At 44.6% G+C, this 27,921-nt stretch overlaps 2 protein-coding genes across 5 annotated transcripts; one reads left to right on the forward strand and one right to left on the reverse strand.

Annotated features, from left to right (window-relative positions):
• Positions 1-2,532: 2,532 nt before the first annotated feature.
• Positions 2,533-7,632, reverse strand: LOC121915170 (homeobox protein MSX-1-like). Of its 3 annotated transcripts, XR_006100658.1 has the most exons (5): positions 7,508-7,632; positions 6,459-6,627; positions 3,582-3,745; positions 2,979-3,124; positions 2,533-2,801 (listed from the first exon to the last, which is right to left on the reverse strand). XR_006100658.1 is itself a non-coding variant. In XM_042439121.1 (4 exons), exons 1-3 carry the CDS (start codon positions 4,393-4,395, stop codon positions 2,999-3,001), a joined length of 567 nt encoding a protein of 188 aa, XP_042295055.1. In that variant the 5' UTR covers positions 4,396-5,070; the 3' UTR covers positions 2,533-2,801; positions 2,979-2,998. The 3 variants fall into 3 exon arrangements, 2 of the variants coding, with proteins under 2 accessions (XP_042295055.1, XP_042295054.1); XM_042439121.1 differs by lacking the exons at positions 6,459-6,627; positions 7,508-7,632 and adding an exon at positions 4,077-5,070 and having other exon boundaries at positions 3,624-3,745; XM_042439120.1 differs by lacking the exons at positions 6,459-6,627; positions 7,508-7,632 and adding an exon at positions 4,077-5,049.
• A 909-nt stretch (positions 7,633-8,541) lies between these two features.
• SYMPK (symplekin) lies at positions 8,542-27,779 on the forward strand. Of its 2 annotated transcripts, none has more exons than XM_042439020.1 (27): positions 8,542-8,680; positions 9,941-10,109; positions 10,718-10,783; positions 11,136-11,189; positions 11,925-11,998; positions 12,480-12,606; positions 13,464-13,713; positions 14,324-14,494; positions 15,007-15,246; positions 16,205-16,359; positions 16,697-16,847; positions 17,385-17,601; positions 17,938-18,088; positions 18,169-18,404; positions 19,264-19,345; positions 20,050-20,163; positions 20,830-20,977; positions 21,161-21,321; positions 21,961-22,069; positions 22,342-22,442; positions 23,220-23,310; positions 23,627-23,728; positions 24,386-24,573; positions 25,174-25,350; positions 25,699-25,839; positions 26,648-26,968; positions 27,419-27,779. In XM_042439020.1, the coding sequence occupies exons 2-27, from the start codon at positions 9,996-9,998 to the stop codon at positions 27,614-27,616; spliced, it is 3,939 nt and encodes a 1,312-aa protein (XP_042294954.1). In that variant the 5' UTR covers positions 8,542-8,680; positions 9,941-9,995; the 3' UTR covers positions 27,617-27,779. The 2 variants fall into 2 exon arrangements, with proteins under 2 accessions (XP_042294954.1, XP_042294953.1); XM_042439019.1 differs by having other exon boundaries at positions 8,554-8,697.
• The last annotated feature ends 142 nt before the right edge of the window (positions 27,780-27,921 follow it).

Below are 27,921 nucleotides of genomic sequence, written 5' to 3' on the forward strand. Positions count from 1 at the left end.
GGACAAAGGGCATTGGTGTCTGGACTAAATCAGAGTTGGACTAGGGCTAAAATCACTGGGATTTGTTCATTCATATGGAGTCTGAGATTGGTAGTTAGTGAGTGGAATCCACATCCAGTGAGCTCTTGTGCTACCCAAAACTATAAACTTCCAGATTCCATAGGATGCAGCCATGGCAGTTAAAATGGAATCATAGTGCTATAAGTATGTAGTGTGGAAAGGTCTTAAGCCTGCCTATAACCAAGAGGAACATACATGGGGACACTGAAACCAGTAGCCAGTGCAGGTGGAATATGATCCCTGAACCCCATAATAGTTTTGCCTCTCTCGCCCTACATTTTTTAAGCCAGCTCCTGTGCTTTTGACAGCAAGTGCTAGTTGGAGATGCTTGTACTAAATCCAAGTGTGTGTCCTGTGGTTTAATTTCTCGGTGTTACCTCCATCCTGGCCGCCCCAGTCCCAAGAATAGAAGGCAGTAGGAAAGACGGATCCCAGCTACACACCCCACTGAGCTCATGTGGATTGCACAGGACTTGGAGCAAACTTTGGAACCACATCTGTAGGGCTTCTTCTCCATCATGTTTGCCTAAACTCCGGAGGCCGGGTTGGGGGGCAGCAGGAGATTAAGGAGAGAGGGGCAGCCCCTGCCATGGAAGCGCTTCCCAACGTAGCCCTAGAACTGTTTGCGTTGCAAAACACCTTTTCAGATAACTTCAATGCAAGCGAGTTAACCCTTAACACAGTTGGCAGGCAGGAGACAGACTGGGAGCTATTCATAGACCTTTGCCCAAGGGATCCTGGCTCCCAATCATGGAAGAGAAATGGCCTTTTTAGCAAACCCCAAACCCTCCCTTCTGTGCAAATTGCTTAACTCTTGGCCTCAATGTGCCAGACCTGTAAAATGGGAGCATCCACTGGCCACCAATGAGAAAAGTGGAGGCTGATGAAAGTAAAAAAGGAATAATCCTGGAGAATTCCTCAGCTTGAATAGACTGTAATGCAAAGAGTAAATTTTCCAAACACTGGGTACGACATCTAAACTGGCTTTGTTGCTTGAACCATCGAGTTGCATCTGACTCCTTGCACACAACATTATTTTGATTTTGGTTTTGTTTGGTGGACCTCAAGACATTTTGGAAAAAGTAATGTAGAGCCACTACTGACATCCTTAAACCAACCTTTAGTGTTCAGAAAGTTGTACTTGTGAATTAATCCTAATATCACAAATCATCATCCAAATTCTCAGTAGAATAGCCCTCATAAGGATAGCACTCAAGTCTTCCTTACTCTGTTCCCTTCCAAGTGCCAAACCGCTCCATTGATTTGCATCGCAATGCGATTTATTTCTAAGTGGGAATGAGGCCTTTCCAAGTGTGCTGGACTACAACTGCCATCAGCCCCAGGACAATCCCTAACAGAAGGCTGATCTTGAGCATTTCTATTCCATCTTCCATGATAGCCTCCGTGCGCCTTGCAAAAAACAGCTAACAAAAAAGCTTTGTTGCTTGTTATTGTTGTGCGTCTGCAAGTTGTTTCCAACGTATGCCAACCCTAAGGTGAACCTATCACAAGGTTTTCTTGGCAAGTTTCTTCAGAGGAAGTTTGCCATTGCTATCAGCTGAGGCTGAGAGTGTGGGGCAGGGACGTAGCTAGGATTTTAGGAAGGGGGGGGTCCAGACTAAGTGCCCCCATTATTAATGTGGCTTGAGGGCGGCGGCGCAGCAGCACACACCTTAATTTTTTTAGGGGGGGGGGGGGGGGCCCGGCCCCCCACTCCCCCCCCCCCCGGCTACATCCCTGTGTGGGACTTGCCAAAGGTCACCCAGTGGGTTTCATGGCTGAGCAAGGTTTTGAACCCAGAGTCATAACCCAATGCTCAAATCGCTGCACCACGCTGGCTATCAAAAATAGCTATCAAAGCACAAAATGTGTTGCATGCATACAAACAGTTAAAACAATTATGCTGCTAACACAAAACCCACGTTGCTGTTGTCGTTTACGTGTGTAATTTTATACTGCTTTTACTTCAATGCTTTTAATTGTTTTTAAATTTTTATTGTGAAGTTTTAAAAATGTTTTTATTTGTGAGCCACTTTTGGGTCCTTTTCTGGGAGAAAGGCGGCATAAAAAAGAAATTAATAATAATAATAATAATAATAATAATAATAATAATAATAATAATATAAATCACACTATTGAACTCATGACTGAGTTTGGGTATCAGTTTGGGTAAAACTGGGCAACAACTATCCTATACTGGGGAGCTATTCATATTTGCCTCCAAATGCTGTTAATCTAGAATTGGTACATCTCTCCATCCCCAAAAATGTTTTGGGGAAAGAGAAAAATACTATTTAACCACTGGTCACAAGGGGGCAATACAGTAACATATATTATATTGGATGACCCAAACACACACAGCCAATGTAAATGTGAGATAAATGACTTTACTTCCCCCCCCCCCCTTTCTTCATCTAATCAGTTGGCAAACCTCCTTGGAAGCACAACAGCATCAAGACGGAACTCCCTTATAAAGAACGGACAACTTTTTATTGCAAGTAAAAAGTATATGATAGATTATGAATGCAGGCTGGGGAGGGAAATAAATGGGGATTCTTTTGCTGGCTTCCTAGGCTCCAGCATTGACTCTCTGGCGTTATGCAGACATTGTTATTTTTCAGTGCAAACATGCAAATAATCTCACTCATGCATTCCAGTTTTCTAGTTCACACTATATATTTTTTAATTAGGACAGCATCTCTGCACATCTCTGTGTTTTCTGTTGCTCACATACGTCGGCACTGTGAATAAAGATGAAGTTGATGGTGCAGATATATGCAAAACATGTGAACAACAAAGATTCAACCCACATTCTACCGGGATTATTTTCACCCTCTGAATAAACCCCGGGAGTGACAGAGTTTAGGAACTGGGGCAAGAAGGGCGAAATAGCAGGAGGGAAACATATGCAACCTCACCCTGTTGCCTCAGCTTGGTCTTAATGCCACCCTAAATGGGGCTGGCCCTTCAGTGAATTGCCCTTCATGCCAACACTGCCATTGGGATGCTGCTTTAGGAAGTCCCGCCGTTCACGAGCGCGCCGGTTTTGGAACCAAATTTTTACCTAGGAGCAAAGAGAGAGGAAAAGGATGTCAGGAGTTTCTCTGACCTCTATCTACTTGGGAAACCCACCACCCCTTTCTTTAAAAAAAAAATACCAGAGTTACCCTCCCAAAGCCTTAGAGGAATAATTCTGCTTGCTTCCACTTCTTGCTAAAGTGTTAGGAAGGCACAGTATTCAAACCCTATAAGAGCACATCCAATGTGACTCTATAGTGGTTTGAGAGTAGACTACACCTCTAGGGACCATGGTTCAATTCCCCACTCGGCCATGAAACTCACCATCCTCTGAGGCTGAGTGTGACTTGCCCATGGTCACCCAGTGGGTGTCCGTGGCCGAGTGGGGATTCGAACCCTAATCCAACACTCAAACCACTACATCACATTGGCTCAACTCAAGAGCATGCCCAAAACCCCATCCCTTCACCTGGAAGAAAGTGGAGAGCCCAACACTCTCTTACCCGGTTCTCTGTGAGTCCCAACAGCAAGGCCAAGTCCCTCACCTGCCCAGTACTAAGATAGCGGGTTTGCTGAAAGCTGTTCTCCAGGATTCCCAGCTGGGTGGCCGAGAAGGGGACCCGGGGGCTGCGGGACGTCAGGCAAGGGCTGCATGCCTGCTTCATCTCTGTGGAAAAGAAGAAGAAAGGTTTAACATTAATAAGGACAGTGCTTCTTGTTTTGGCAGCCAGTGAGGCATCACGGTTTCGGTGTTGGGTCAGGGTTCAAATAATCTGCACTCAGCCGTGGATGCCCACACTGGGCAAGTCCCACTGTCTCAGCCTTGGAGGAAGGCAATGGCAAACCTCCTCTGAAGAAACCTTGCCAAGAAACCCCCCTGATAGGTTTGCTTTGGGGGTCACCAAAAACTGGAAATGGCTTGAAGGCACACAACAACAAGTGGCCAGAAGGCAAGCAAAGGAGGTGTCTGGGAGAGAGTATGCTGGAAGAAGTCTTACTTGGCACATAAGGGGGCTTGAAGCGGGTGCCGTTGATCCATGCGTAGCCTTGAGGAGTCCCATTGCCCTCTATGATGCCTCTTGCAGGCTGTTCGCCATTCCTTCTTTCTCCTCCAGAGCCATCCAAGGCCAGGATGGAACGGATGGAGAAGTCAGCTATGCGTTGAGGAGAAGGTTTGGTCCTCTGTGGCACAGGCAGGTCCCTTTGCTCCAGGTAGTTTGAAGACCGCTTCTGGGTGGCCAGGATGGGGGTGGCCCCTTTACTGTTGAAAATGGTCTTCACGGGAAGAACCCTAGTGCGACCATTAAAGCTGGTCATCCTTCTCGAAGGCTGAAGGTAGCTCTGCAGGTTAAGGCACTGGTTTCAGGCAATGAGGCAAAGTGTGGAAGCAGCCACTGGCACCCTCAGCCCCATCTATTTAACAGCCGGGGGGCTCAGCCGGCAGAGACACAGGGAGATTTGGAGGGATTTAGCCCAAACCAATCCATGGTCCTGTTGGGAAGGAATGGGGTCACCTGATGAGAAGCGTACCTGTGAGGGTTACGGATTGGAGAGCAACAATTGGATGGAAAGGTTTCCTCTTACCTGTGTGTGTGTGTGTGTGTGTGTGTGTGTACTTCACGTGTGACACTTGATCCTCCAGATTTAAAAAGTGTCTAGCAACAAGGTTGATCTCCCTCCTTCCCTGCCCCTTCATTTCTAAAACAAGAGGATATTGCTGTCTCCTGCTTTGAATAAGGCAGGCTCTATTAGTAAAGTCTCAAGAGCTGAAATCTTAACCCAGCTGGGTCCAAGCAGAGGGCAGCCAAAGGCAAGTCACAGGCAAACACAAATGGGTCTAACAGGTAAACCAGGTGAGGCAGAACCAAAGTCAAGAAGGGGTCCAGGACTCAAACCTTGCCAGAAGTCAAGGGTAATCAGAAGCAGAACATAGGTTCAGGTGCCAAGATCCAAAGAATCAAGGAATCATAGAATCATAGAGTTGGAAGAGACCCAAGGGGCATCCAGTCCAACCCCATTCTGCCATGCAGGAAATCACAATCAAAGCATCCCCATTGACAGGTGGCCATCCAGCCTCTGTTTAAAGACCTCCAAAGAAGGAGACTCCAGTATACTCCAAGGAAGAGTGTTCCACTGTCAAACAGCCCTTACTGTCAGGAAGTTCCTCCTAATGTTGAGGTGGAACCATAGAGTTGGAAGAGACCATAAGGGTCATCCAGATGAACCCCCTCCAAGAAAGAATACACAATCCAAGCACTCTCAACAGATGGCCATCCAGTCTCTGCTCAAAGACCTCCGAAGAAGGAGACTCCACCACACTCCAAGGCAGCAGCATCTTCCATTGTCTTCCACTGTTTTCCATTGTTGAAGAACTCTTACTGTCAGGGAGTTCTTCTAAAGTTAAGGTGGGCTTTTGTTTGCTGTCGCTTGAATCTATTGCCCCATGTCAGTCTCTAGAGCAACAGTAAATAAGCTTGCTCCTTCTTCCATATGACATCCTTTCAAATATGGCACTACTTTCATGTCACCCCATGACCATCTCTTCTCCAGGCTAAACATACCCAGATCCCTAAGCCGCTCTCATAGAGTATGGCTTCCAGACCACTGGTAAGATCCAGCTACAGACATTATTTCTAATAAGAACTGAGGTTTTTTGTAACAGCTGCAGGGCTCAGGAGTAAGCATTTTAGCACATGGTCTCACTAGGAGGATGGTCCACTCTTGCAGATGTTGCACTGAGGACCTCCAGCTCACTTGTACCTTCTTTTTGTGCCATTTCTTGAGCTGGGAACTAAACACTCTGTCTCTTGAGGAGATGGATCTTCCATCTCTACCTCCGGAAGGTTGAAGGTACATCTTCAGAGGCAGCGTGCTCCTTAATGCCATCTCTTGAAGCTGTGAAACGTCCTGTGAAAAGGATCTCTCCAGTGAAGCCATGACATGTCGCAACTCAAGAGTTTGCTTGGCCTGGAAGCCCATCTCAACCTATGATCGGTGGATCACTGCTGAAGGAAAATTCCAGTCATTAGAGGAATCCTTTGGGGGGACTTCTTGTTGTGTGCCTTCAAACGACTTATGGCAGAAGAGCTTTGCCATTGCCTTTCTCCAAGGCTAAGAATGCATGACTTGCCCAAGGTTTCTGTGGCCAAGTGGGGATTCGCACCCTGGTCCCCCAGTATTCTAGTACAACACTCAAACCACTGTGCCACATCAGCTCACTTTGGGGGGGAATAGTACCCTTCATTCACAAGCCCTGTTTTATGATCCTTTCTCTGCCAAACAAAGTAGAAAACACATCTTTCTTAGATCTGCACCTAGACGGCACCCCAGAGATTTCCAGGCTGTATTGCTTGACTTGGCTTCTCTCTGCCCCCTTCTACCTTCCAGTGCCCCCTTCCTTTTTAATGCTCTTCGCCTCCCTTCCCATGTCGTCCTTGTCACTCCGAATCATATTTCCTAACAGCCTCGGTTGCCTCTGTCATTTCTCTGGTTTGTGCGGCGTTGTCAGGAGAATGTCTGATCCAACCATCGGGTTTCAGGATTAAAGATCTAGAAGACACACAAAAGAAAACAGGGGAAAAGAGCACACAATTACCTAATTACCTCCTCCCTCTCTAATCCTTAGCGGAGGAGCACTTGTAACCCAATCTTTGCTGCACCCCATTACACAATAAGGCTGCCGGGGAACCAGTTCAAAGCAGGCAAGCATTCGTGTTGAAGAAGAAAAAAGTCCACCTGATACGCTGGTCAAATGGGTAAAACCAGAAAGGTTTCACAAACACAGGACTTTGCTTTTCAAATCAGAACATCTCAAGGGGGAAGAAGGGGAAAGAATAAAAGCTGTGCGTTGCAGAAAACCCGTAGTATCAGAAATGCCAGGATAACATCCCCTCCAACTGTCCCTGTTCAGCCATCTATACAATTGGTCCTCCATATCCACAGATTCTTCATTCACGAATTCAACCATACACAGTGTGAAAATATTTAAATATATGTATAAATTCCAAAAAGCAAACCTTAATGTCTGCCATTTTATATAAGGGACACCATTTTACTATGCTGCTGTATTTAATGGGACTTGAGCATCCACAGATTTTGGTATCCATGGAGAATCTCGGAACCAAAGCCCAATGGATATCCGGGGCGCACTGTATAAAGATCTCAGGCTGGTGTATAATAAAATAAAATGACCAACTTAAAAGAATGTAAACAGTAATATATATATATATAGAGAGAGAGCTAAGGCTACACTAAACCATCTAACAAGTTAAAATCAGAGGTTTTGCTGGGAGGGACCGAACATAAAGGTGAACACCGCTTTGCCAGTAGAAATTTTACCCCAACAACAAAATGCTCTTTCAGTCCCAATATTTATAGCATTTATAGCCTCAGAGGAAGGCAAAAAGAAGCCAAACCTCCTGAATCTTACCCTAAAAATCTTATGATAGGTTCAACTTAGGGTTGCCGTAAGTCAGAACTGATTTGAAAGCACTCAGCAGCAGCAACTAATTAGTTTTGTTGTCTATTAATGGTCTACTTGGCTCCAGATTTAACTTTAGGGAGCCATGCAACTCTGCAGATGGAAGCCAAAGGTAGAAATGATGTGAAGTCAAGGCTTTGATGGCCGGCATCCATAGCTTTCTGTGGGTTTTTCATTATATGGCCTTCCACATGTTGTTGGGCAACTACTGTAATTGCGACGGATGATGGGTGTTGCAGTACAGTAACATAGGCTATTGAGTCTCATCCGAAGCAGAAAGCTGTTATTGCTATATGGAGTTGTTATATGGAGAAATGGAAGACAAGGAGATGTGATTGCAGTCCTACGCAACGCATGTTTATTTATAGTATTCAATTCAGTACTTGGTGGTTAGTTTTTAAGACTACAGCTCCCAGAATCCCCCACCCAGAATGACTCCGATGTAGTCTTCCAGCCTTTTTATAATCAGACAGGCTTTTAAAGCAAAAAGTTTAAAGAATAGTGGTGCTATGGAATTCTGGGTATTGTATTTTTGTGAGAGATTTAGCCTCTGTCAGATAGCTCTGGTACCTCAAAAAACTACAAATCCCAGAATTCCATAGCACTGAGCCATGGCAGTTAAAGCAGTGTTAAAACTGCATTGTTTCTGCAGTCCAGAGCAAACTGCCTTTCCTCAGTGCTGCTCAAACGGTGATGAAAATGAGCCCATAATTTATATTTCCCATAATTCCTCTCGGGGCCGGAAAGGTGAGGTAAACAGAGCTCCATTTCCTGGAAAACTACATTAACCACACGCCTTTGCGAGCAGCCGCCATTTTAGGACAGGACCGAGCGAGGCTGCGTCGCTCTAAGCGTCCGCGAAAACATAATTACCCAAGGTGCACCGCGCTTCCCGCCCGCAAATGGCCAAAGAAGGGAAGCGAAAGGCGAGAGAAGTGGGCGGTGACATTTTATAGGAGGAAGAGGAGGAGGGGCAAAGACTACATTACCCATGAGCCTTTCGCTTCTGCGCATGCGCACTGACGAATAGTTTAAAATTAAAAAATTGGGTTATTTTCCGGCTGCTACTTGGGTAAAAAAGACAGGAAAAGAGAAAAGGATTGGGTTCCTTTCGCTGAAAAAGTGAGCAGGCCCCGTTGGTAAGAGGAGAGGGCAAGCATGAGGCCTACTGGCTGTCATGAAGCCTATTGGGGGTACGGGGTTGTCATGGTAACAGGGAGGAAGGGAGGGAGGGGGGCACTGGGAGGGTGGGGGTCAGAAGAGAAAATGGGGTCCATTAAGATTTCAGGGGCTTTTAAGAGGTGGTGGTGTGGCCTTGTGGTTGGAGAGAGTTGCACTGGGTTTTGGGTTCAAATCCTTCCTCTTCCACCTCTCCCCATTTGGCTGCCACAGTCCCAGTGAATCCTCTGCTGGCCTGCTTTCTCAGTTTCTTTTTAAAATGTCCTCACTGCAGAATAGATATAGTCCATTTCCCAGGATTCCCTAGTAGCATGGAGCCATGGCAGTTAAAAAGTAGTGTCAAGCTGGGTTATGGCTGTGGTGTCTTCTTGGGTCCAAAAAAACACTGCAGAAATAATCCAGTTTAACCTCCCTGGCTCAGTGCTAGGGAATCCTGGGAGATGTAGTTTATTGTGGCACCAGAGCTCCCTGACAGAAGAGGCTCAATTTTTCATAAAACTACAGTTCCCATAATTCCCTAGTAAGCCTGCCTTTGCACTTTCTTGCTTGATCTTCCTTAGCAGTTGCCTTGTTTTCTGCTAATAGTATGGTGTCAACTGCAAATCCTACATTGTTGTAAGAAGGAAGGAACTGAGCAAACCACCTCTGAGTATTCCTTGCCTAAGAAAACCCCATTAAATTTATAGGGTTGGCATAAATCAACAACAAGTGACTTGGACAGACATATGCATAATCTTTCCTGGATGAGAGCCAGTGCGGTGTTGTGGTTTAAGTGTTGCATTAAGACCCCAGGAGACCAGGGTTCGAATCCTCTCTCAGCCATAGAAACCCACTGGGTGACCTTGGGCAAGTCACATTCTCTCAGCCTCAGAAGGAGACATTGGCACACTCCTTCCGAACAAATCTTTCCAAGAAATAGATTCAAATTAGGGTTGCCATAAGATGGAAATGACTTGAAAGCACACAGCAACAATAATCTTTCCTCAGTGAGGGTGCATGCAAGCCTTTAGGTTATACAGAGCTCTGTGGGCAAAACTCAGATTTGGTACAATGCTGTGATTGGAGAAATAGGTCTACATGTCCTTGCATTAGATTGAATAGACTCGAGCAACCAAATTCCCTCATCCTTACATGAAGGCTGAAAGCTTTCTTTTCCTGTGATGCAGCTTGCTTTAATATCACCTTTCGTGATTGCTTTTTTAGGCCTTGCTCTGATTGCCTTGAGTTCGGTTTTTGAAGAGAGCAAAACTGGGCAGCCATGGCGAATATGAGCAGCATGGGAGACCCTGGCCTCTCTCGGATGAGCATTGCATCCCAGTTCTTTGCTGGAGAGGAGACTACTGGCATAGACACCATGACTACCTCAGAAAGGGTAAGATGACACTTGTTTGAAACTGAACTGAGAATCTAGGTCCAAAGGTGGAGGGGATCACAATTCCCATCAGCCCTAGTAAATGGTGAGGAATGCTGGGAGTTGCAGCCCCCCAACTTCTAAAAGGGTGCCCATTCCTGTTCTAAATGCAAACCTCACCTTCAATTATAATCTTACGGTCTGTCAACAAGAGAGAGGGGGGCATGTATGTAGCTTCCATGAGAGTAGAATGGCATGAACCAGGACATATTTTTCCCCAGGTCTTCTATTCCTCATTTTTCTGCCTCTTTGTCCATATAGTCTTCTGATAAACATGGTGCTTTATGACTTGCACCCTTCCATCATCTGTTTCTGGAAATATGAGGGAAGACAAACAGCCTTGTTTTCCAGAAGTCACCTCTTTGCAACAAAGCAAATCCTAATTTTAAACAGAAGTCTAGACTTTTCTTAGTTTGAGCCCAGTGTATTTAATATTCTCTCCCACCATTTATAATAGTCAATACTGGAAATGTTCACTTATTTATGTTTGTGCATAGATTGGGGTAGACAGATCAGAAAATGCCTATTATGTGTAACATTGATTCAGTTTTGTTCTTTTGTTAAAACAGGTTGTGGATTTGCTAAATCAGGCAGCCTTAATCAGCAATGAATCTAAAATCACAATCCTCAAGCAGGTGAGTAATCGCTTGTGCATTTCTCAAGTTTGAACCCCAGACTTTCTCTGCTTAAATCAGTGATTTTCCAAATATTTTGGACTTCAGCTCCCAGAATCCCAAATTATTGGCCATGATGGCTAAGACATCTTGGAGTTGATGTTCAAAACATCTGGATAACCATAAATGAAAACTACTGGTTAAATTATTTTGTTTAGCAGGACCTAGCAGGACTTGGTATCTCTAGATAGCAAAATTTAAATCTGTTAGCCAAGTTAGCAAAGAATCTGTTGCTATACCAGAAAGGGTCTTCTGGTTGTTTCATCCATGTTTGGCTGCATTATCTTTCCTTTCCCCTTTTTATCTTTCTTAGGTCCAAGAACTGATTATAAACAAGGATCCCACTTTGCTTGATAATTTCCTGGATGTGAGTATTGATTGGAGGAGATACATTGGACCAGTGCTAGAAATAACCACATTTTCTGCTTTCCAGTTCTTTGTGACTCATAGTGTCTTGTTTGGCTCTGTTCCTTCTGTTGTGTTCTCATCCCTATATGGGGGGGGGGGGAACATGGTCCCCCTCTTTGATTTAAGAATGGAGGCATCCGTGAATTGAAGACAGTAATTTATTTAACAAGATGATGGTCCAGATGTCAGTATTAAAAATGAACAATCTGGCGCTGAAGCAAGCATACACCTTGCCATGTATTGTAGTTTTGGGGAACGTACCCACTAGCAGCATGCAACATATAGCAAATCACAGCTGTATGCGAGATAGATTTTAACCAATTATTAAAAAAGTAGTGGAAACCGTAATGGAAAATTACCAAGCATGCACTAACTTGAACCTTTCCCTTAGGTTGATATTATTGTTCATAGAAAATGCCAGTTAGTCAGTGAGTGCTTGGGAAATGCTCAGTCTGCTTTTCCTTGAGATTCCTAACTGCCTTATAACTCCACAGCTTCTAAAAATTTTACTTGGTTAAGGATAGTTTTTCTTCACTATGACTCTACCTTACTGTGACTTTATGGTCAACCTCTGACCTTTCTCTTCACCTGCTCAGAATGGAATAGGGTTTCTTTGCCTGGTTTTTTTGGTATATCTCAGAGCCAAGAATGGGCTGACTGACTGAATGACTTTCTCTTTGCCCCTACATTGCAGGAGATCATAGCTTTCCAGGCAGACAAGTCAGTCGAAGTCCGGAAGTTTGTCATTGGGTTCATAGAGGAAGCCTGGTGAGCCAATTTATCAAATGTCTAATAGACATCCTATCTTCTGCTGCTTTTTTGGGGAGGGGGGCTTTGAGGATAATATTATGTAGCTTGTTTGTTTATTTAATTCATTTATATCCCACCTTTCTCCCCCAATAATGGGACTCAAAGCATCTTATAACATATTAAAAGCTGTACAGATTAAAAGCTGTACAAAAACATCAATAAAATTATGAAGATGAAAGTTATTTAAAAGACTATATAAAAACCACAAGACAATACAGCATATCATTAAAAGCCCAGCTCAGTCCATTTCTAAAATCCTAATGACATAAGAATTTTTTGACTTGCCAATGGAAAGACTCCTGTTGTTGATAACCTTCCTCAAGTCTCGCAAAATGGCTTCCTTGGCCTGGCTGTTTAGGTGCTATAGGTCAACCCCTTGTACCATTTTCTTTTGCATTACTATCTTTTTCATTTCTCCCTTTTCTCCATTTGCCTCCAGCAAACGGGACACAGAGCTTTTGCTCAAGCTTATTGCTAACTTGAACATGTTGCTGAGGGATGAAAATGTCAACGTGGTGAAGAAGGCGATCCTTGCCATGACACAGTTGTATAAGGTGGCACTGCAGGTGAGGCCTTTCTCCTTTGGATGATGCATGAAAGAACAGAACAGCACAGTCACAAAGCATGAAGGGCATTATTCCAGCACAAATCAAATTGTATGAGACGCTCCTTAAAAAATTAATCAGGCAAAGTTACACTGGGGAGAGTATGGCCATACTAGCTGAGAGATTCTTCAAGCTTTAGTCCAAAGCATTACTTTTTTCCAAGCTCTGGGAAAGAATCATTTACCCATCACAAATACACACACACACTTTTTAGTAGTGCATTTCCCCTATGTTCTGTGATGGAATGAAAGGGTGACTGCCTTAGTCAAAACACTTTTATGTTTCTTTGTCTCACTGTGAGAGTTTTCTTCAGGCTCTGACCTCTTGCCAGGGCTTTATTTATACCTCAGGGGAATCCTGGTAATATCTATATGAACTGTTGAACTTTTCTTTCCCCGACATTTAGAATTGCACAAAGAAAACCCAACACACCTCTAGGTTTCTTCTGTAACCAAAAGTTTATGTAGCGTAAAATAAAGATTGAATCCCAAGATTCTCAGGAGGGAGGATCTTGCTTCCAGAAACCACAATCTGTGGCTAGTGTTATGTAGCCAGAGGTTCAAAAGGTTACTTTCTTGAACTGTACTTCCCAGAATTTAGTTGGCATCAAGATTCTGAGAACTGTTCTCCAAAAAAGTACATTTTTGATGCTCTGATTGTGGCTGTGGGTGAAAGGAATGCATGAATCAAGAAGTGTTCCCATGTGGCTCTGTTCTGGAGTCTTGAAATGTCCCTGTTCTACCTGCTCCCCACATCTGTATGGCTACCTGAAAATTTCTAGCTGCTCATGCAGAGCCCTTCCTTGTTTCTTCACACAGTGGATGGTGAAATCCAGAGTCATCAATGACATGCAAGAGGCTTGCTGGGAAATGGTATCAGCCATGGCCAGTGAAATTATCCAGCTGCTGGACTCAGACAATGACGGGATCCGCACCCATGCTGTCAAGTTTGTGGAGGGACTGATCATCACCCTTTCACCCCGCATGCCAGATTCGGAAGTGCCCAAGCGTCACGAGAATGACATCAGTCTTGACCGGGTTCCCACTGACCATCCCTACATCAAATACAGTAAGGAGAAGGAGGAGGAATGGGAATGCAAAGCCAAGAGGGATGGCATGACTCCTTAGAATACAGTGCTCCCACTCCACTGACCTGAAGACAGGGCTGGATTAAGTGCTCTGTAGAGAGGGAGAGCTAGTACAGTATAGTGGTTTGAGTGTTGGACTGTCAGAGACCAGAGTATGTTTCTCTGCTCAGGAAACCCACGAGGTGAACTTTAGCCTCAGAAGAAGGCAAAAGTGAATCTCCTCTGAAAAATCGGGCCAAAAAAACCCAAAAGCAAAACCCCCCATGATAGGTTTGCCATAAATCAGAAATGATTTTAAAGCACACAGCAATATGAGGTGTATAGTAGAGATGGGGAAACTGTTCCTGCAGATGTTGGACTTCCATTAGCCCCAACCAGGAGGACCAGTAGTCAGTACTGTTAGGGGTTGACACTAACATCTGGAAAGCTACAGCTCTCCCATCTCTGCTGAAGAGTCTGTCTGTCCTCAAACTCCATCCCCTCCATCCAGTCATCGGCTGCAGGGGTGGTATGGCAAAGTGTTATCATGTTGGAGGCTAACATGATTTCTGTTAAGCTCTCCACTCTGGTTTCCCCATTCTTTCCTCTAAGACATTTTGTGGGAAGAAGGAAAAGCAGCCCTGGAGCAACTGCTGAAGTTCATGGTGCATCCAGCCATCTCCAGCATCAACCTGACTGCAGCATTGGGCTCTCTGGCTTCCATCGCCCGCCAGCGGCCCATGTTCATGTCAGAGGTGATCCAGGCCTATGAGACACTGCATGGTAAGTCTCTTGGATTCATTGCATCAACAGACTTGAAGGTAGACTTAGATTAAATAGGCTATGATCCATTTTATTGACTGGGGCTTACAAAACCATTATACTCCCTTTCTTCAGAAATAAGAAATCTTCCTATGGTCTCCTCCATTGCTATAAGTTGTCTAGGTTTTGTTTATAAGTCTCCTTGAACCTGCTGTTTCTGATCATGGTGCATAGAGTGCTTTGTTGTTGTTGTTAATTACCTTTGTTGATTCAGACCATCCTTAATTTGAGCTCCGCTGTCTAATTGAATTTTTTAAAGATTATTTCTGAGCAGCCAAGTTCAACATTGTGCTCGTAACTGGTTGGGCTGACCAGATCCGAACTATTAGGGCTACAGGGATGTTGTGGTGGGCCAGCGATTCCTTGCTTCTCTTCTGATCCCAATGTTAAAAACTTTATTTTTGGAAGGAATATCAGACAACCTCTGATACTGCTGCCTTCTTAACTGTTCCCCCCTATTACTTTCCTGACAGCCAATCTCCCCCCAACGCTGGCCAAGTCCCAGGTGAGCAGTGTGAGGAAGAATCTCAAGCTCCACCTGCTGAGTGTCCTGAAGCACCCAGCATCAGTGGAGTTCCAGGCCCAGATCACCACCCTCCTGATGGACCTGGGCACGCAGCAGGCTGAAATCACCCGCAACATGCCCAACCTGAAGGAATTGCGCAAGCGCCCACGCGACGAGAGTGATCCTGCCATGAAGAAAATGAAGATTGGTGAGTGGACAAAAGAAGGGCAGGAAAGGCCTGTTAGAGAAACAGTCTCTTTTCTAAGTTCTGTGACACTTAAAGATTTTCTGTATATTTTTCTCAGTCAAAATGGGCACTGTAGCTAAGAAAGCTAAGACTTTGAAAGGCAGCTTTGAAGGAATTGGATAATTTCCTCAGATGTAAAGATATATTATTGGGAACCTTAAATAGCTGGAAGGTGCTAGATCCTGTCTGAACTGGGAAGCTAAGTGAGGTCAAGCCTGATTAGTACTTGGATGGGAGACTGCCAATGAGTGCCAGATGCTGTAGGCAGTATTTTAGAGGAAGGGACTAGCAAAACTACCTCTGAGTATTTCCTGCCTTAGAAAACCCCTAAAGTTCTTGGGGTTGCCATGGGTTGACAGTTGACATGAAGGCACATGTACACACACATTTCCCAAAGTCAGTACTGTTAATGCTGTAGTGTTCCTAGTCTTTATGTAAGGCCATGAAAATTGGATGCTGAAGACAGGAAAATTAAGTCATTTGAAAGTTGTGGTGGAGAGAAGTTCTACTTATACCGTGGACCATTAAAAAGGCAAATAGATGGGTCCCAGGGTATATTAAACCTGAACTCTCACTAGAAACCAAAGTGACTAAACTGAGGTTATCGTAATTTGTCATGCAATGACATGATTCATTGGAAAAGGTGATAATGCTTCATAAAGTGGAAGAGAGCAGGAAAAAAGGGAGACCAGATTACAAGGGGATAGATACAATCATGGAAGCCACGGCTGCCATGAGTTTGCAAGCCCTGTTGATGACCAGGGCTCTTGGAGCTCTCTTATTCATAGAATTGCCAAATGTTGATGCTGATTTGACAGCAAATAAAAATCATAGCATCATCAATGATAATTACAATTATGTAATGCCTATCCCATGACCTCTCCCCTCTCTTCCTGTCCTTCTCCTTTCCTGGCTGCAGAACCATCCCTTGGGGAGGATGATGAGGATAAAGACTTGGAGCAGGTGGCTGCCCCAAGCCCTAAGCCCTCCATTCAAGTCAGTATGCAGTCGGACATCGACATCACCGCTGAGTTTCTGCAGCCTCTTCTGACTTCAGATAATGTGGCCAACTTGGTGTGTATTCTTCGCTTTAACCAGTAAAAAATGTCATTGCTTATCCTTGCTCAGTTCACTTGTTGCTGTTGGGAGTGAACATTCCTCGAGACAAGGAGGCCCAGCACGCTGTGCTTTTGGGGTGGAGGGAAAGGAGGTGCCTTGTTTGTTGAAAGATATATTCAGATAACATCAAAAGCATGTGATGCTTTGCTGAACTATCCTTGACATGCTTCAGTTGTAAAATCTTGACGGAAAAAAGTCTCAGCAAATTTAGAGGTTTTTTCAAAGATAGACCTGCTTTCCTACTTGGCTGTGATATATTGAGCTCTTCTAACTTCTCCTCCGTGTCCCCCAGGTGCTCATCAGCATGGTCTACCTACCTGAGAACATGCCTGCTTCCTTCCAAGCAACCTACACACCAGTGGAATCAGCTGGTACAGAAGTGCAGATCAAACACCTTGCCCGGCTAATGGCTACCCAGATGACAGCAGCTGGGTTGGGACCTGGTAGGTCTGCAAATAGCACTTGGTGGGACCTACTCCATACTTACACCAAAGATACAATGTACAGGGGAGGTACTGTTCTTCGCAATATGTAGTGTCTGTTGTGTAAGCCTTTTTGCTTTTCATTTGTATGTGAGTGTGTGTTTTGGAGGATTAAAAGAACCCTTTTGTTAACACATATGACTGGAATAGTTCTTGACTATTTCATAGTTTCATTGTCAGGCGATCAGCAGGTTAATTCAGAAGTATTATTTTCAAGGCTGGACAATTAGACAAATTACTGTTTGGGACTTCAGGTCCCAGAATTCCCCTGCTGGCTCTCCTGACTGAGAGATTTGGAAAATTCTGCTCCACAGAATTAACTTTTCCCAACTTTGCAAACAATAAAACTGAGCTATATACTAAAAATGAAATAGATATTTGCAGTGTTTCAGATTTCCCTAGATATTTTTTATTTAAAGTAGTGTGAAATTTGCAAGGGTAGGCTATATTTTGCCAGGGTATAATGCTCTTCTCTCAATCCATCCCCACTCCTGGTAGGTGTGGAACAAAGCAAACTGGCCAAGGAGGCAATAAAAGAAGAGAAAATCGCCAAACCTGAAAGTGTGCTGATCAAGCGACGCCTCTCTACGCTCAGCGCTGGCCAGGCTATTTCGGTGGTGGGAGCTCAGGCCTCCACTTCCCCTACTGTTGCTGAGGCGGGGGCACCGCAGGCCAAACGACGCCCAGAACCCATCATCCCCTCCACCCAGCCCAGGTCAGAGCCATCCAAGCCACTTCATTCATGGCGGGTTGTGTGTACATTGGCATGTGTATGTGTTGGAAATAGATTCAGTTAGAGAGTTTTCTGTTGTAATTAAAGAGACTAGCGATAACCATGTTAATTTATATTAATTTATAATTTAGATTCTGGAGGTTTCCTGTGCTGGATCTTCATAATATTTTCAATGTCTTGCCACAGTTGGATATTTTCCCACCCAGTTCCTGTAATGCTAACATAAAGCCCAGCCAGAACCTGATATCCATCAGTATTTTGCATTACTGCCACCAAAGCAAACTCCAATCTTAAGGCTTTCTCCTGGTCTCTCTTCAGGTTGGCTGGTGCTGGTGGACGAAAGAAGATTTTCCGCCTGAGCGATGTGATCAAGCCTCTGACGGACGTACAGAAGGGCAAGTTGAAGCTGGCAGCCTTGAAGCGGATCCTGCGCTCAGAGAAGGCTGTGGCCTACAGCGGGGCTGCTCAGGCAAGTGCTTCAGAACTTGGGTATGCTTAGTGCTGTCCATATTGGGGACATGGCCCTCATCTTTAGCTTTCCTCTGGCAGGCCCGTGTGAAAATCCTCTCAGCCCTGGTGACCCAGTTTGATGTCCCTCTGAAGCATGAAGTGTTGACCTTCATCCTAGAGGACATCCGCAACCGATTAGACCTGGCCTTTGCTTGGCTGTACCAGGAGTACAATGCCTACCTGAGTCAGTATCCCTCTGGCTCTCTCAACAATTATGACGAGTGTCTCATCGGCCTGCTCTCTGGGCTTCAGGAGAAGCCGGATCAAAAGGACGGGTGCGTAGTTGCCCTTGCGGAGATGTAGAAGGGATCGGGGATAGAAAATATTCCTTAGATCAGGGGTGGGCTACTGTGCAGAAAGTGGAGGGCAATTCTCTCTCTCAATCGCTCTCTCTCACACACACACAAACACAGGCTTCACAGGGGCAATTAGATGCATGGGAAATGACACCACATCACTTCCAGTTGCCATTTTCAGCTGAGTTTCTGTTGTTGTTGTTGTTGCTGCTGCTGTTCTTCTCTTTCTCCTTTTTGTCTTCCTCTTCCTCCTCAGATTCATAGAATCTTAGAGTTAGAAGGAACCACAAGGACCATCTTGTCTAAACCCACACAGAAATACACAGCTCAAACAATCCTGAGAGATGGATATCCAACCTCTGTTTTAAATGTTTGTGGTCAGGGTTCCTGTTAAAAACTAGTTTAAAAAAAACAACCACTCAAACCACTTGATATAAATTGAGGACATTTGCTTAATAAAGAACGTTCTATTCAACTGGCTGCTACAAAATGTTAACAATCCTTATTATAAAATAATAACAGTATTAAAGAGCCAGCATGACATAGTGGTTTGAGCATTGGACTACGACTCTGGAGACCAGGGTTCAAATCCCTGCTTGGTCATGGAAACCCACTGGGTCATTTTGGACGAGTCACACTCTCTCAGCTCAGAGGATGGCAAAGGCAAATCTTTGAACAAATGTTGTCTGGAAAATGCCTTATAGGTTTGCCTTCGGGGCTCCATAAGTCAGAAACTGCTTGAAGGCACACAACAACAACATTATTTACTGTTTACATCTTTTTGTTGCTTTGTTCTAAATTCTTTCTGAGAGTTTCTGTCTGGATTTGCACCCCACAGGATCTTCACTAAGTTAGTTCTTGAGGCCCCACTGATCACTGAGAGTGCCTTGGAGGTGATTCGGAAGTACTGTGAAGATGAGGTGAGTGTAACAGTCTTCCTTAGCCTGACAACCTTTGGATGTACAATAACATCCACAAAAACAGTGATATCTTTATTGGATTAACCAAAATGTGCAAAATACATAATACAAGCTTTTGAAGTTCTGCTGGTTTCTTCATCAGGCAAATGGAACATGCAACCCCTTGATTTGGGGGTCTTTCCCGATACCAATGGTGGTCCTTGGGCTGGTGCCAGCCTGTGAGCCATTGGCTGCCAGTCCATGGAGCGTTTCCAGGAAAGAAGGAAACAGTTTTAGCCAGTCGACACAGTTAAGATATTGGTCCCTGGTACAGGGTGATTCAAAAAGAATAGTGCAAAACCAAATAAGAATAGCTTTACTTTTGCACCATTCTTTTTGAATCACCCTATACATTAGAAAAAACAAACAAACCCACAACCTACTGGGCCCTCGCCTCAGATACTATGAGAAGCACTGCTCTACATTGCTGTACACGCCTTGTAGCAGAACCCACCAATCTGGTATGTTTTGTGGAGGGCTGATGGGACTGCCATGGATAGGACGGGGTAGGGAAACCTTTTTTGCAGCTCAACTGTGTAGAAGTATATAATATGACCCCAATCTGGATCTTATCCAGTGTGTTCAAAATGACATTTTCCCCAAGGTGGCCTACCTTCCTTTGGGAATTCTGGTTTGACTAGAATATTTCTTTGACTCTCTTGTAGAGCCGGACGTACCTGGGCATGTCAACGCTTCGGGATCTGATCTTCAAACGTCCAGCTAGGCAGTTTGAGTACCTGCATGTTCTCTTGGACCTCAGCTCCCATGAGAAGGACAAAGTGAGTCTTGAACCAGCTTATGTTGGTGATCAGAAGCAGACCAAAGAATCTAGCAGCCAGCATGGCCAGTAGCTATGCTGTTTGGGAAATTCTCGACATCGTAGTACAAAAATAGCCATCATGCTCTGGTGTGAGGGAGCCTGTGTGCAGCTTTAAATCCTCAGATAAATCACAGATTATTTTAATTGAGCCGTATAGGCTGAATGTTGGACTAGGACTCAGGGAGACTGGGAGTCAAATCCCTGCTTGGTCATAGAAAACCATTGCCCAAAGTTTCCCACTGGGTACCTTTGGGCAAGTTTGACTTTCCTATCCTGAGAGGAAGGTGAGTGCAAATCTCTTGTAAATTAATCTTGCCAAGAAAATCCTAGGATATTAATCAGAATCAACTTGAAGGCAAACATTAACAACAAACCTCCCCCCACATTTATTTAATCTATTGCTTCTATTGATTTAATCTTTCTTCTAGCATCAGACCTAAAAACACAGGTTAAACATAATACAACCAAAAAAAGAAAAAGAAAACCAAACCAATTTATAATTAAAAAGTTTCTGAACAATTAAAGAAGCTTTCCAATTTAAAACACACAAAAACCCTACAAGTGTTGCAACTTCATGCTGGTATTTCAGATGATTATTATAGTATCCCATCTGCCTCTGTCTCAGGTTCGCCAGCAAGCGCTCCTATTCATCAAGCGGATGTATGAGAAAGACCAACTGCGGGAATATGTGGAGAAGTTTGCCCTGAATTACTTGCAGCTCCTGGTCCATCCCAATCCTCCCTCGGTCCTCTTTGGTGCTGACAAAGATACAGGTAATTGATCTGACCCAGGTCAAGGTGGTGTGTATACGTGTGAGCTGCAGGTTGGGGCTTGTCCCATAATAATAAAGACGCACTGAAGTAGAATAGTCCTCAGTTCCACTTGTGCAGAAATATATAATGGGACACATATGTACAGAATATACTTCCTCTCCAAACTTCTTTGTTGCCTTGCAGAGGTGGCTGCTCCCTGGACAGAAGAGACCATCAAGCATTGCCTCTACCTCTACCTGGCCCTTCTGCCCCAAAACCACAAACTGATCCATGAACTGGCGTCTGTGTACACAGAGGCCATTGCCGACATCAAGCGCACCGTCCTCAGAGTTATTGAGCAGCCAGTGAGTAGTTTGGGAAGCCTCAGCCTAGATGGTGATTTGTAGGCCAGGGATGGGAAACTTCATGCCTGGATGAAGGATCTGAATCCAGTTCTCCTGGGGATCAGGAGAGGGTTCCTCAGAACCTGTTTCACCAAAACTCTATTGTCTGGTGGTTTTCCAGACTTTGTACAACTCCTCCCTTCTAGGTACTTAGTTCCTCTTCTCAGGCTGCTGCCCCACTGCCCCAGAAATAAAGCAGTTTGATACTACTTTAAGTTCCATGGCTCAGTGCTATGTAATTCTGAGATTTGTATGATGGGCACCAGACCTCTCTGGCAAGGAAGGCTAAATATCTCACAAAACTACCAATCCCAGAATTCCATAGCATTGAGCCATGGAAGTTTAGTGGTGTCAAAACTGCTTTATTTCTGCAAGTGTGGCAGCAGTCTCAGATTTTCAGAATAAGAGCTTTAAGCTTCTGGTATCTTTGGACCCACCTACAGTACCTCTGGGTTGTGGCCCCAAAGAATTGCTTTGGAACTGAATTTGGCCTTTGAGCTGAAAGACATTTCCCACCCTTGTTGTAAGGGATTCCCCATTCCTGACATGTTACTCCTTTCCCTTCGTCATCTTTCTGTTTTCATTTTTCCTCTTCTCCAGATCCGTGGGATGGGCATGAATTCCCAGGAGTTGCTCAAACTGGTTAAAAACTGCCCCAAAGGTGCAGAGACCTTGGTGACCCGCTGCCTGCACAGCCTCACAGATAAAGGTAGGCAAAGCATGTTTAGTGTTCTGTGGAGGGATGGAACAATACAGACTTTCTTTCCTTTAGTTTCAAAGTCTGGAGACTTCAGACGTCTACATGTTAATATGGCTGAATAGAAATGATTATGGGCATGCTGTCCTCTCCCAGGGACTCAAAAGTGGCTGATAGCAATTATCTGAGTAAAGACGTCTGAGAACTACTGTAGGACTAGGCTGTGTGCTATCCAAGCTTGGTTCTGTTCTGTTGCATAATCTAACACTAGTTTTTCCACTCAGTTCCTCCGTCTCCAGAGTTAGTGAAGCGGGTTCGAGATCTGTACAACAAAAGGCTCCCAGATGTCCGATTTCTTATCCCTGTCCTCAACGGCTTGGAAAAGGTATTCTCTGAGGCCCAGTACAAAGCTGGTTTATGATCCATGATGTCTCTCATCATTACCCAACTGGCAGTCACTTTGGACCTGAGCATCTTCTGATTGTATTTTTCAGTAGGGTGCAGAAGGTTATTTGAAGTTAAGAAGAGCAGTCAGTGATAAAATTTTGATCCAGTGTGAGGTGACTGTGAAAGAGGCCAATGCCACTCTGGAGATCATTAGGAAAGGCACTGAAACTAAAACTGCCAGTACAGGTCATGCCTTCCTTGTCTGAAATGCTTAGGATCAGAAGTGTTTTGGATTTGGAATTTGTTTTAATTTGGGGGGGAATATTTGCATGTACTTAGACATCTTGGAGATGGGGCCAAAGTGTAAAAATGTAATAATTTTGTGCATGATTCAAAGTTTGTGTACACTGAATGGTCAGAAAGCAAACATGTCACTATCTCAGCCACCCATGTGGACAGTTTTGGATTTTGGAGTATTCTGGTATACTCAACTTGTATTGATAGTGTCACACAGCCGAGGCTGGCCTACTAAAGTCTGGGACGTCCTTCCTATCAAGAAAACTAATTGTGCTCTTGTGATTGCTTAATGGATCCTCTGCCCTGCCATTAAAGCACCAAGTATCTTAAGCATACATGTCTCTTTGTGGAAAGCGGGGCAGTGTTCAGAGTGTCAGATGGCAGAAACCAGGTCTCTGCCTCAGGAGTGTTTGTTGACAAATGCAATGTGAGTTTTTTGTCCTCCTTTTTGAAACTCTATTTCTCTTCTTTCTGTCAGAAAGAGGTGATCCAGGCCCTCCCAAAGCTTATCAAGCTGAACCCTATTGTTGTGAAGGAAGTTTTTAATCGCCTGCTGGGAACACAACATGGTAGGGATCCAAACTGCAAGCAGACCTTGAGTTTCTCTAATGGGGGTTGTTTAGCTGGGACAAGTTGTCCTAGGGATGGGAAAAGAGGAGTGAATAGAATGTAGCTCATTGTCTGTGAATAGTCAGCAGAGCTGTAATGTAACTCGTCTGTGAATAGCAGAGCTATAACATGGATTGGAAAACATCAACCAAATGGCACTTAACTGTCCATTTTATCAGAATCTGTTCTCCTAAATCTGATAGAGCCTTGAAAAAATGGTTTTGGAGACTACAACTTATGCCAAATGCTGATTTTCTTTTGCCACAATTCCAACAGGTGAAGGCAACTCTGCTGTCTCCCCTCTGAATCCTGGTGAATTATTGATAGCCCTCCACAACATTGATTCCACCAAGTGTGACATGAAGTCTATCATCAAGGGTATGGCTGCCTTTTTGTGTGCATAAGACTGGGTATCTTCTCATTTTTTTCTTTGTGGGTGAAGGGGAAAAAAGAGGGTTCTTGTGATCTTGAAAACTTCAAATGGTAGGCCTGGGTTGGCTGTTTACGAATCCTCCTTGGTACTGTTACTGTTTTGTGAGTCTGCTATTTCTGGATGCTATGGCTATAAAGGAAGAGCACAGGTATGTAGGTTAAATCTCCCCATGAGTTCTTCTATAGAGATTGTTCCATTTGACTTGGACAGTAGTCAGAGTCGGGAGAGGGCTCCAGGGCACGTGATGAAGTTTGCATTCTGGTCCTTTGTACCTTTACTTGGAAGTAAAAATTTTAACACTCTTTCCTGATGAGCCAGTTTGGTACAGTTTGGGTATTGGACTAGAACTCTGGAGACCAGAGTTCAAATCCTGTCTTGACCATGGAAACCTACTGGGTGACCTTGGGGACATCACACACTGACAGCCTCAGAAGAAGGCAATAGCAAAGCTCCTCTGAGCAATTCTTGCCTAGAAAACCCTGTGGCAGGCTTGGCTTAGGATTGCCATAAATTGGAAACAACAACTGGCCATGTTTTGGCAGGCTTCCCCACACTTCTTCCCTTGTGTTACTTGCTCTTCTTGTCTGTTTCCCTGCACACAGCCACCAACCTGTGCTTTGCTGAACGCAATGTGTACACATCAGAGGTTCTGGCTGTGGTGATGCAGCAGCTCATGGAACAAAACCCACTGCCCATGCTCCTCATGCGGACAGTTATCCAGTCGCTGACCATGTATCCCCGCCTGGGTGGCTTTGTCATGAACATCCTCTCCCGACTCATCTTGAAGCAGGTGAGCTTCTGCAGTTATGAGATCTTAAACTGGACTTGTGATCGTGTGACTGGCAGAATTCATGTTTCCAGTTGTGAACAACCAAACATGACCCCTATAACCTACATTTGCTTTCTGGCAACACCAAAGAGTTTCCAAGGCTCTGGGAAATGACATCTCCAGCACTCTTACCGGTTGCAAGGCTGATTCAGACAAACAGTTGTGGAAGCACTTCAAGGAGTTTCTCCAGTTGCCTGAGAGATGGAAATGTATTTCCCCAGCACCTCAGAAACAGTTTGGTTGCAGTGCTGCAAGGCTGCAGAGGTAGATATTGAGGGGTGGCATTGTCAGCCATAACTACAAGGAAGGAGTTCTGTCCTTGTAGTTATGTTGCTGATGCAATTCCATGGCCATTGTTTCTTTGACTGGCAGAAAAACAGAGAGAAAAACTAATTTTTATGTAAGAGATCATATTTTCACAGTTTTTCTACTAGAGATCTTTGTCAGCTTGGTGCATCTTAACATGATCCTCAACGGCCACTCCTGTATTTTTTTTTACCAGAGGGGCAAAACACTGAGAAAATCCTTACTGCTGATGCTAATTCCTTGCTTCCTCTGCAGGTATGGAAGTATCCCAAGGTCTGGGAGGGCTTCATTAAGTGTTGCCAACGTACGAAGCCCCAGTCCTTCCAGGTCGTCCTCCAGTTGCCTCCTCAGCAGCTCAGCGCTGTCTTTGAGAAATGCCCAGAGCTGCGGGAGCCTCTGCTGGCCCACGTCCGCTCCTTCACCCCTCATCAGGTATGCTGTTCAAATGGAGCTGGGAAAAGAGCAGGGTGGAAGTTGGTGGCAGTCAAATCAAAATTCAGAGTCTCAAACTCATGGTGTGCCTGAAGTGGCATTTAGATTTTAATATGCAATTTGTCATAGAGTAGTTCCCTCTAAACCAATGGGAAGGGCAGTATTTAAAGCAGGTTTGAAGAACCATCTGAATTTAACTGTGATTAATTTAATTCAAAACAAGATTGCAGTCACTCCCTGGTACTAAGAAATAGGAAATGTTCTCATTAGTCCTGTCTTGATTACTGCTAATCATTAACCTGATAGTATGACTCTCCTCTCTGTGTCTCTGCTTTCCCCAACCTTCAGCAAGCTCATGTGCCCAATTCCACCATGGCTATCCTGGAAGCGAGCAATAAGCAAGACATCGAAGGGAAGGAACTGCAGACCGCAGAGGAAGTGCGAGGCACTGCCCCACCCAGGAGCAAGGCGATGAGGAGAGAGAGAGAGGTGAGAGCATGGAACAGGGGTTCATTACCATGAACAATTGAGGTTTTTGCTGAGTAACTATAACCATATAATGATATTTCGGTTTTGTGAGTGTCAGAAAAGTGAAGGGAGACAAAACTGGGAGAAAGATTATTTACAAGTGGGCAAAGGCCTCTCCATGATAGGATCTTCAAACAGAAGAGCAGATATCTATTGGGGATGCCCTTTCTCTACAATACCTATTTTTCAAATGGGTATTCCCCCACCCTAAATTTGGTGGCATTTTTGGTAGACTGAGTGGTCTCAGCGGATCTTAGGGGCCAAAGATTAGCCCTGAGACCCACTGAATTTGCTCACAGACCCATGAATTAAATCTCCTGAAACAGAGGTTGACGCACTTTCTCTTCCACACATTTCTTTGTCACCAGGGTCTTTTCATGTTTAAACCATATGAACTTTGTTTTTCTTATCTGCTAGAAGACCCCCACACCACACACTTTTTGTTTGAAGCTCAACATTTGCAGCTGATATAATAAATGTAACAACCTAATTTTGTCAACCAACCGCATACACTTGAGCAATATTATGGGACTTCGCTGGGTTAGTTCAGACTTACAGACCTGCTATTCATACCGATGGCCTTTCTGTAGTGTAGTGCAGACAGAAACCAGTGATAATACTTTTTTCTGCAGCTGTGAAGGAAACGGAAGCCCAGCAAGCAACCTGAATGTTCTGCAGTTGCACTCTGGGCTAGCTGAGACTTTGAAAGAATGAAGAAGGGTTTTGTTTTGGGGCTTTTGTGCCTGACAAACTTTTGTTTCCATTACAGGAAGAAATAGAACCCCAGCCGCTTCTTCCTCGGGTGTCTCAGGACATGATTGCCCTCCGCTTAGCACAGGAAAAGGCTCTGAAGCGCCAATTGGAGGAAGAGCAGAAGCTGAAACAGAAGCAGCATCAACAACAACAACAACAGCCTCGCCCTTCAGTCCCATCAGCCCCCCCTCCTGCTGAAGAGTCTCTGGATTTGGGAGAGGAGGCTCCAGAGCCAGAGACTCCCACCATCTTCATCAGCATGCAGGAGGAAGATGAGAGCTTTGGTGGGGAGGGCTCTCTGCTGGATTCTAGCCTGGAGGGACCCTGGCCCAACAAGGTACCCAAACCTTTCTTTCCCGTTATCAAACCCATTCCCATCAACCGCAGGAGTATTTTGTTGCATTTGTTTTATTACGTTTACAATCCCACTTTTCCTTCCATGAACTCAGGACAGTGTACATGGCTCTTCTCTGGTATGAGAGCAACCAAGTTCTCTCAACACAAAATAAAACCAGTTTAACAGTACAAACTGGGCTGGCACACTTCTTCAAAGTCTTCAGAGGGCTACTCTTGTCTTTCTGTAAGAGTGGGTTTGGGTTCATTATTGTCCAAGTACATTTCTCCAAATGTGTCCACGCACCATAGGAAGGCATTGGAGATTATCAGATTCACAGTTTGAATAACATGAAAATGAATCAAGTTGCTTCAGACAGAGGTCTAAGCCTTTGGATGTCTGTTGTTGCTGATCAGTTCTGAACTCTAACGGGCGTTTTGTGTCTTTCCACAGGAGCTGCCAAGCAAGGAAGGAGGAGCCAGCAGCAGTTCAGATGAGGGATCTTCAAGCAAACCACCCACAGCTAACCAACCATCTCCCTCAGCAGAGGAGCCTGAAAAAGAGAGCCAAGCAGCCGAGGAAAAGTCGCCCAGCCCAATGGAGGAACAGCCCAAGCCCAGCTCAGAGCAAGAGAAGAAAACTGAGAGCTGATGATTCAGGGAAAAGACAACATGATGAGCCAAAAGGAAACATGGAGCAGAAAAGAGAGACTTGTGTGAAGATGCAGGGAGTATGGTTGAGCCTGTTAGGAAAGGGGCCAGAAATGGAAATGAGAGAGATTTAGATTTCTAAATAAAGAATATCAGGATCTGTATGCTCTTGTTCCTTGTTTTTCCTGCTTGCAGGGTGGCTTGGAACAGGAAAACTCCTATCTCAGTGCAGAGAAGAAACACTGACTGTGGTAGATGAATACAACAAGATAGCCTAGATTCATTCATTCATTCTTTCTTTTTCAA

This window comes from Sceloporus undulatus, chromosome 9 (assembly GCF_019175285.1).
Source record: "Sceloporus undulatus isolate JIND9_A2432 ecotype Alabama chromosome 9, SceUnd_v1.1, whole genome shotgun sequence".
Taxonomy (NCBI): Eukaryota; Metazoa; Chordata; class Lepidosauria; order Squamata; family Phrynosomatidae; genus Sceloporus; species Sceloporus undulatus.